The 9,670-nt window shown below is 43.3% G+C and overlaps 1 protein-coding gene across 1 annotated transcript in view; it reads right to left on the bottom strand.

Moving 5' to 3' along the window:
- Positions 1 to 1,032: 1,032 nt before the first annotated feature.
- Positions 1,033 to 9,670, bottom strand: part of LOC109966275 (myosin-10-like) — a 52,269-nt gene continuing 43,631 nt past the window's right edge. The window contains exons 33-46 of the mRNA XM_020611004.1: positions 9,462 to 9,488; positions 8,567 to 8,719; positions 7,380 to 7,628; positions 7,077 to 7,289; positions 6,707 to 6,919; positions 6,340 to 6,501; positions 5,852 to 5,980; positions 5,628 to 5,716; positions 5,178 to 5,301; positions 4,921 to 5,010; positions 4,253 to 4,371; positions 3,937 to 4,045; positions 3,655 to 3,827; positions 1,033 to 3,355 (exon numbers count right to left, since the gene is read on the bottom strand). Of these exons, the coding sequence (XP_020466660.1) occupies positions 3,208 to 3,355; positions 3,655 to 3,827; positions 3,937 to 4,045; positions 4,253 to 4,371; positions 4,921 to 5,010; positions 5,178 to 5,301; positions 5,628 to 5,716; positions 5,852 to 5,980; positions 6,340 to 6,501; positions 6,707 to 6,919; positions 7,077 to 7,289; positions 7,380 to 7,628; positions 8,567 to 8,719; positions 9,462 to 9,488 (1,998 nt within the window). The 3' untranslated portion in view covers positions 1,033 to 3,207. The remainder of the gene's footprint in view (positions 3,356 to 3,654; positions 3,828 to 3,936; positions 4,046 to 4,252; positions 4,372 to 4,920; positions 5,011 to 5,177; positions 5,302 to 5,627; positions 5,717 to 5,851; positions 5,981 to 6,339; positions 6,502 to 6,706; positions 6,920 to 7,076; positions 7,290 to 7,379; positions 7,629 to 8,566; positions 8,720 to 9,461; positions 9,489 to 9,670) is intronic.

Genomic DNA, 9,670 nt, shown 5'->3' with positions numbered 1-9,670 from the left:
TATTATTATTGTTGGCGGTTTGCAAGCCAACTCGTGCACGAGCTTCTTTTCCACTCCAACCTTTAGCCATAAATAGATGTAAATACGACCTTAATTAACTATTTGCATAAAATCGCCGGCTAAGCCACACGTTATTAGAAAAGCTAGTGAAGTCTCAATCGTGAAAATGATTATCAGTAGATTAATCTACAAGAGCTGGAGAAATGACGCCAAAAGTTAAAGAATAATAGCGCAGCTGGTTAAAATAGGCTGTTTTGTGTACCCGTGCGTCCATCAAAACCGCGTGTAGGCATGGGCTGAACTATGCATGAGGTGCACACGTTCTTCCCGCACATGCATGTTTCCTGTTCCTGCACATCGGGTGTCTTGCTTTCAGACTGTCCAAAACTCAGTGGCGGGCCGTGCATTTGGTACCTGGGCCTTCAGTGGAGACCTACCCGACTTTACCACCACTGTACGTCGCAATTATAGAAACCATCAATGCTATACAAAAACGCAATATAATAAAGTGTGGCATTACAGAGAGAGAGGTATTTCGCGTATTGAGGGTGAATACCGTTTTTACTAAAGCAAAACTCATATACACCGATCAGGCATAACATTGACAACTTGTTGTTTATCCTTATTACTTGAATTCAGATTTCATTTTCTATTTATTCAGTGAACTGAAGAAACTTAGAAAAAAAATTAATCAGTGTTTATTCAACTTTTATTCTATTTTATTTTAAGTGGTATGGGCATAAATTATTAGGACAGAAACAGTATTTCAATTTTTCTGTATGTCCTGCACATATAGTGAATTGACAAATCAAATAACCAGAATACTTTTACCACTGCATTTAGTGAATTATTTTTCTGACCGATAGTTGCATTATCTGCTGAAATGATTCTTTAAAATATCAAACATGTTTTGTTAAATACATATAGAGATGAAACAAAATGCACAATGTTGCATGCATCTGACTGCAGAGCAGCCTCTCCAGGCTCCCACTGTAGGAAAACAAGACCAGACTCCAACAAACCAAAACTTAATCACAGCTACAATGAATGTTTTATTTTTCTTTTACAAAGGAAACAGAAAAAACTGTCTAGAAATACAGGTATACAAGAAATAATACGATGGGAGTAGTTGCAGTTGAATGCTTGGTTGTCAACAGCCAGCATGATAATAAAGGAAAAAAACGAGTTAACTACTTGTGGATGTTAAAGCTTCCAACCATCATTTCCCAAACTTCAGTGCTAAGTCTTCACCTGTGAGTTGGGGGGGAAAAAAAAATCTTAGGACAAAAATAATTCAGGGAAATACAGCTGCCGAAGGCTCTGCTTCTCACGTAATTAATTCTAATACTGATTTTGATCCAAACACCCTAACTAGGTTATTATGAAGATAGAGGTACACACCAGATATAAGAAGCACAGCAAAAATAGGCTGCACAAAAAAGCATTATCTTCTTGATGTACCGGTTGGTTGCTCATTAGGTTTTCTTCCACAACTATAATGAAATTCTTGCCCTCTTATGTTCTTATTTAGTGTCTAAGGCACTTTTAAAGAAACATAGTTAAGTGTTAGTATTTGAGAAGGGCTAAGGACTCTGCTATAGACGACCATCCTAACCAGAATTAAAGGAAAAGACTCAAAGTAGAACAGCTGATGGACGTGACTGTCACAGTGAGTCGTTCGCACGCTGGGGTGGTTTAACCATTGAGGTGGCTGCTGTCTTTCAAGCAGAGACTTCTTAAAAATGTTACTGTTGTTTAAATATGATTGAACCTCCTGGTGTAATTTTGTTTCATGTTGCATAAACTGTAATTTCCAGCTGCGATCTTTGTTTAAATTAGCAAGTAGTTGCAGCCTGGGATACACACAGGTTAAAACATAGCTGTTGTGACATTGTAGATCTATTGAAAAGTCCATATTTCTGAGCACCTCAGACTTGTAATCTATGCTGTCTTAAAAGTTAGGAGTTATATTTTTCTTATCCAGATGGTTAGAATAGTTCAGGATTTTAGAAAAACCTTACAATCAGTGGTCAGTACTGGCGTCCCAAAGATCACATGTATTTATTATAAAGAAAAACTGCAACTTTGTAATGATAATACAAACCAATGTGAGGCATAAACACTGAAACGTGGTGGGCAAAAAAAAGACCATTTCTAACTGAATTACATTAAACTACGCTGTGACCATTTATTATCACATTCAAAACATGGACTGAGCATCACTGTAGTGCTTCCAGTTAAGAGTGTTGTTTCCTGTTGGTTTCCAGTTAAACATTCAAACTGCTTCCTGTGCATTTCCCAATATCTTTGCATCATTCATCGCACATGCCACTCCACACTGGGCAACAACCCAGTAGTGTTCCCAATAGTCACCAGTGAAAACCCAGATAGACATTCCTTCATTAAATGTTGAGATAAAGCAACATAATATAAAATACCGTTTTTCACAGTAATACATTAGCAGTTCACAGAGTCCATGCTGCTGCTGTTGTTTTGCAGGTCCCGAGCTGTCGGTCACTCCTGTAGTGTTGAAGCTGAACATCAGTCTGTACATCAGAGGGAGACTCAAGCAGCAGACATCCCATGGACGCATTGAGCTTGGATTTAAGGAGAGTTTGAACACTGGACAGAGATGGAGTGGTGGAGGTGAGATGGCTTCTTCACAACTAGTGAGCAGAACACTTAAAACAATACCAAAGTGAAATATGTCTCCTTGTAGTCTTGCATTTCCCGTATGGAGTGGATTCACATACGTTACACACTGTGCGCACCTCACGGCCCCCTTCTACATCACACACACACAGTTTCACATGTATAAAAGCACTTTGTATCTATGCAATCATTTCTCAATAAGCTGAACAGATAACTTCACGCCTGGTGGGACGAGGGTGTTACGCTGTGATGATACATGGCCGACAGACGAGCCAGGACTAGCAGCTTACCGGAGGAGAACAGAGTAAGGCAGAATTGTCCGTGTACCCCTGTGAATGGAAGATTTACTTCAGGGGAGGGTGGTGGATTTTCCCTGTAGTGTTCACAGATACAAAAAGGGCAAAGGGAGGGGAAATCTTCTGTCCAGTCAGTGGTTCATAGTGGAGAGAGAGACCATGCTGACGCCAAGGAGCTTCTGGGCAGGACTGGGCACAGGACACAGATGGACGAGGTGAAGAGGAGATGGGTAGTTAATCAATGGTAGGGTCGCTGTGATTACTCTGCGTTGGGGGTTTGTGTCTCGTTAAAGTCGCCAGCGCGGCTGTCGGCATCATCATCTGACAGGTCGATGGAGGCGCCATCCAGATTGAGGTTGCGGCGGCCCGAGCGGCTGGTGGAGAGGCTGCTGACTGGACCCCCACGTCTGATCAGAACAAACCAACAGAACAACTTAAACCTCTGCTGCTTAAAGGAATGATCTGATTTCTTGCCAAGCGTTTCAGAAGGTTGACGGCCCTCTCTTAGACATACACTAAATATGGAGCTAGAGGTGATTAGCTTAGCTGAGGGAAACGGCTAGTACTTTAAATGCCTCTAAGGATCATTCATTTGGTTTTACTGGATCTTTTCTGTTTCATCTGGACACAAACATAACTGTAAAACCAAGTTGTCTTTAATTTTATTTTCTCTGATGGACAGGAGCCACCTGAGGACTCATTGTACCTGAGGCGGTTCTTGAGGGAGGTAACCTCTCGGATGAGACCCTCATTGGCCTCAGAGGTGTCGTCCAGCTCCCTCTGCAGCTTCCTGCGGGAGGCATTGGCCCTGGTAGCCTCCTCCTCTGCCTCCTCCAGCTGACGCTTCAACTGCTTCATACGAGAGTTGGCCTTCTCCATCTAAAACGAGCACAGACACACAGAGAGCTCATGGACAGCTGATAGAATAACCATCTGAAGTACAGTTGAATCTTTCTAACACGTCTCTTTACATGCGATGAAGCAATACCTGCTCTTTGTACTGGTCGGCATGACGACGCTCATCCTCTACCTGCATCATGACCTCTTTCAGTTTCTTCTCAGTGCGACGGACTGTTTTGTTGGCTGCCACCTTTTCCCTGGAAGACAGGAAAGGTTAAGACAAGCGTTCATTACATCTGCGTTATGTTCAGTCCAACTCTCTGGAATCACATATGCTACAGTTTTCTCTTACTAGCACCACTGACACCTTTCACATGTATCCAGAACCTGAACATGAACTCTACAATGACTTTTCAACTCAACCTGTCCTCCACTTTGTGGAAACCTTGAGCTTGGACACGTACTTGGTTTCCTGCTCCAGCTGCTCCTCCATCTGCAGGATCTTGGTCTCCAGAGCAGTGATGGCTGCCTTAAACTTGGACTTGACAGCCCCTTCTAGCTCCGCCAGCTTGGCTTTCAGCTCCTGCGTTTAGAACACCCAAGTCCATGAGTGTTACATATAAGAAGGATGCTTTTTGTTAAATGACATGCCAACATGTTTAAGTTCTTCCAGCAGACTGAACCACAGAAGAGGTGACGCGTCCATGTACAACGGGAACACAAGGTTAGCTGAGGTGACGTACAACTTCTTCTTTCGTAAGGGGCCCCTTACTCCCACTAGGGGTCGCCACAGCAAATCATCAGTTGCCACCCAACTGACGATGTGCATGCTAAACTTGACATGGTTTACGGCAAATGCCCTTCTGGATGAAGTCTAATTTAAAGTCACCAATCAACCTCAACTGCACGTCTTTGGACTGTAGGAGGAAGCCAGAGTACCTGGAGAACCCACGCAGGCACAGGGGAAAAAACTCCACAGAGAAAGGCGTCGGGGCGCAAACCTGGAGCCTTCTTGGTTGTGAGGTGAAGGCGCTAACCACTGTGCCACCCAGATACCGTATAACAGGTGACCAACTCCTTAAATTATCTGTATAAAAAAAAAAAAGTTTGGATTTAACAAACCATCCAGGACCTTGTTCTGCCGTTCCATCTGTTGCCGAGTGCTCTCACTCTTCTGAGCAGCGCTGCGCTCTGCAGCCAGCTCAGTGTTCAAGCTTTCGACCTGAAGAAGGAGAGATAGAGGTGGGAGAGGGACAGTGTGTCAAACTGTGTTTGAAATGTTCAGATAAAGTTACTTCTAAAGCTACTGAGAAATATTTGCAGTCGACATCTTCCAGCTGGCGTGGCTGTATTCATCTTGGTTTACATTCATGACCATGATTATCTCACCTGCATGCTGGTCTTTCGGAAGCGATCGTTGAGCACCTCCGTGTTGCCCTGCTCTTCCTCCAGCTCCTCCTCCAGCTGGGTGATATGTGCCTCCAGCCTCCTCTTCTCCTCCAGCAGTAACACCCTGTCACACAGATCTCTAACATTTTTCATTCTGGCTCCAGTCTGCTGACCACTGAATTACAAACTTAGCCTAGTTCTCCAAAACAAACAACCTTTACACTGAAGTCATGAAATAAAAGATGATTTCACTGGCAGGAGACTATGGGATTGCAATGTTCAGTTGCTGTAAACTTGCCCTTTCTCCTATGCTACCTCTGTCCACATGCGCAGTAGATTTGAGGTGGAGATGTATTCAAATTTACATAATTGGTGCTGCTAAATGTTCCGCTAAACATTAACATTGCAGTGCCAATAGTAATGTAGAATCAGTACAAAGGTGACACTGACTTTCCAGAGGCGCTGCTGGAAATCTCATCAGCCAGCTCATCTCTCTCCTGTTCAGCATGTCGACGGGCCCTCTCTGAGGCTGCGTGGTCCTGTTCAAACACATATATTAAGGTCATTCATTCCACCGTTGTCACATTCTCCACTTTGTCATAAGTAAAAGAGGAAATGTCACAGATGATCCCTAGTTCAGAACTATTAAGAGCTAAAATAGCAGTAACAATTACCTCTTGTAGCTGTAAGACTTCAGCTTCTAAGCCCTTGAGTTTCTTCTCATTCTCCTTAGACTGGGTGAAGATCTCGTCCCTGGAGGCTCTGGCTTCCTCCAGCTCCCTCTGGTAGTCCTTCATCTGAGCCTGCAGGACAACAAACAGACCAGGGGTGGGTAAACTTTTTGACTCGCGGGCCACAATGGGTTCTAAAATTTGACAGAGGGGCTGGGCTGGGAGCAGAAGGATGGAGTGTTTGTGTGAACTAATATAAATGACAAAAGCCATTACATAAAAGGTTCTGGCCTTTAACAGGTAGCAAAGCATGAAGATGCAAGGCTTATTATACAAATTATTCTCCAAATGCATTTTTTTTTTCATAACACAGAGAAATAAACCTTCAATTTGAGTGGGAACAGTGTTGTTGGTCTCCCTTTTTAGCCAGTGCATCAAAGTCAGTCAAAATATGAGGTTATGCAGAGAACAGATGTTTGTAGGATGTGTACCTGCAGTTTTCGGAGCTGTTTGATAGCCTCGTCCCTGCCTTTGCTGGCTGCTTCGATCTGTCCCTCCAGCTCGTTCAGGTCCATCTCCAACTTCTTCTTGGCTGCAACAGCCAGAGTTCTCTGCTTCCTCTCATCCTCCAGCTCCACCTCCATCTCACGCACCTGGAGGAGTAAAACAATACACGGCATGTCAGGTTAAATCCAGCATTTTAGCAATGGATACAAATTCTGGCATAAAAAAAAAAAATCCGTTCATATTGCAAGAGCAGCGACGGTCTTCATTTCTCAGGTCAAAGTTCTGTATTTCAGGACAAATATAAAACCCATGGAGCCAAACTATTATGGTCACCAGCTGTGCCCTGTGTACCTGTTTGACCAGTGCCCTCTTCTTCTCCTCTCCCTGCTCGTCTCTGGCCTGCACATCTCGATCAAACTGGGCCTTCATGGCTTGCATGTTGACCTCCAAGCGCAGTTTGGCGTCTTCTGTGGCCTGCAGCTCATCCTCCAGCTCCTCCAGCTGAGTCCTCATCTCCTCCACCTGCTGCTCGAGTGTACGTTTGGACTTCTCCAGTTCATGGACCTGTACAAAGTGTCAGGAGGAACAGTGGGTGTAATGATGGAGCAAAAGAAGCTGGTCAGCCCTCAAACAAACCTCAGTGGCTTTCCAAGAAGAATTGCTAAGATGTGTTTAACCATAAAGCAGACTGTTCTTCAGTAGTAGGTCCAAGGTGACTCACGTTTTTCCCCACATCATCCTTGGAGCTCATCAGGTCCTCCATTTCAGCACGGAGCTGTTTGTTAAACCTTTCCAGTTCCTCCTTGGCCTCCAAAGCCTCCTCCAGAGCTCTGGCCATAGACAGAGCCTTGGTGTCCTTCTCCCTGGCCTCAGCCTCTGCACGGTCACGCTCCTCAGCGTAACGAGCTGAGATTGTCTTCTCCTCAGCAAGCATCTAGTGCAGACAAACAGTGGCCCTTAATTCACTGACACAGACAGCCTTACGGTCCATCATGTCTGAAACATTCTGTGTGATCCAGTTTACCTGGTCAAACTTCTTCTGCTTTTTCTCCAGGTTGGAGACAATCTGTCTCTGCTGGTCCAGGTCCACCATCTGGTCGTCCAGCTCCTGCTGTAGTCGGTTCTTGGTCTTCTCCATCTTGTCCAAGGCCATGGTCTTCTCTTCCAGTCGCTGGTTCGTCAGCTCCAAGTCCTTTTGGAGTTTCCTCTTCATCTCCTCTAGGCCCTCCATTGCTCCCACATCCTCCTCCATCTTCTTCTTTGTCTCCAACACCTACAGGAAGGACATTTTTAAATCAAATAATACCAAAATATAATACAGCCAGGGAGCAAGAAGTCGCAAGTCCAAACTGTTGATATTGCAGATATGGGATATGAGCCTCGCCCATTCGATTACCAGGCCAATCAAATTTGTGGGTCATTAAAAACATGTCACTCGGTGCAACAGTGCACATACAAGGCAGTGTTTTGTTCTGCAAAGTGCTACATTTGTTGTTCAGCTCATCACATACAATTAACCTCACACATGGCAGCAGCTACATGGGAGCATTAAGTAACAACCATGGCAAATCACTTGTTTACATTTTGAACAGCTGCAGCTCTTTGATGAAATCTATAAAATTACAAACTCTTGAATTTGCATCGCAGTAGACGGAAACACGCAACACTTTGCCCACAGCAAATTCTTTGCATTTTTGTTATGTTCAGGACCTATTCAGTGTAAAAGGGCCATAACTGTGGGTCGATACAACCCTTGAGCACACATCTCACAGAGTAACATGATGGTAAAACACATGCAGTATGTAGAGAGATACATCTGCTTCATCTCGTGCTTTTACTTCTACTGTCTCTTTACTTCTATATCTGGCAACTGGCCAGAAAAGTGAACACATCCTTGTTATTCTGAACTACACAATCACAGCTGACTCACATTTTCACTTCATGTGGTTTTCAATTTGCTGTGAGGCCTCACTGCTCTACATCTGTCAGCATGCTGCTCTGCAAATCTGCAACAGATGTTTACAGCTGGTAAATGGCTGGACGCTTTTGCCTGGTCCTTCTCTTGGCACTCAGTCGAGTGAATTGTATGTCTGCATCATCCCAGTATATTTGTTTATGTCAAACCTGAAGTTGTTTGTGTGTATATGTATATGCTGCTGACCTTTAAATGCATGTTTATGAAACTGATGTTTGTGAATGTAAAGACTGTACCTGAGCCTGCATAGACTGCAGCTGTTTCTCCAAGTTCCGTCGTGCCTCTTCATCCTCCTCCTGCTGCTCCAGCAAGGTGTTCTTGTCCAGCTCCAGCTGGCGGATTTGGCTGCTCAGGTTCAGCTTCTGACGAGTCTCCTCCTGTCGCAGCTCCTACACACCAGAGCACAAATGGAAATAATGATCACACAAAAGAAAAGTGGGCAAAACTATATCACGTCTAGTGTAATAGATGCCTCTTATGTGCTAATTAGAGAGGTGTGATCACAATACAAGAAACAATTTTTAAATACATAAATTCATGTACTTGGCCTTTTAATCCTATTGTGATTTGATCGCTACTTCTGAACAGGTAAATGAGGAAAGCCGCTTGCTAGATTCACTGTAAGGCTGCAACTAAATATTTTCATGATCAAATTAATCATTTGCTCTATAAAACATTGTAAAAATGTGAAAAATGCTCACCTCAAAATGCTAGAGCACAAGGTGGCATCATTAAACGTCACTTATTCTGAGTTTATAATTTAATAAAAGAAAAGCTGTAAATTCCTACATTTGAGAACCTAGAACCATCAAGCATTTGGCATTTTTATTAAAAATTACTTAATCAGTTCTTAAAATAGCTGCAGCTCTTGTTTATAAATTAACCAGACTTGGGACAATGGTGATACAACTGAAGTTTTCACCATATAATTTTAAAGCAAGTTATTCTATTGACAAAAAAGAAAAGATAAACACACACACACACACACACACACACACACACACACAGTAGGAGACTGTTTTACAAGAGGATGTACTGGTTCCATTGTTGTGGCTCAGTAACAGGCGAGTCTCCTGAACAAATGTTAAATTTGCAGCGATGACAGTTCAGTTATTTAAACACCTACAACACAACGTTATTTTCCTGTTGAGGCTCTAGCTTTAGCCTTGTGACACGGTTAAAAAACAAAAAAAACAAAACAACAAACGACCATGTAGGTGATGTCTATGTTTACACTGTTCTCACAGCCCCTGTCATACTCTGTCAAGTTTTCATGTAGCTTTTGGTGAGTCTCAGGAAAACAAGACAAAACAGACAAAACAAAAAAAAAAAAGGGGGGG

Source organism: Monopterus albus, unplaced genomic scaffold (assembly GCF_001952655.1).
Source record: "Monopterus albus unplaced genomic scaffold, M_albus_1.0 scaffold108.1, whole genome shotgun sequence".
NCBI classification, from domain to species: domain Eukaryota; kingdom Metazoa; phylum Chordata; class Actinopteri; order Synbranchiformes; family Synbranchidae; genus Monopterus; species Monopterus albus.
Note: the sequence above shows the minus strand (reverse complement) of the source record. Positions and strands in the feature narration are given on the sequence as shown.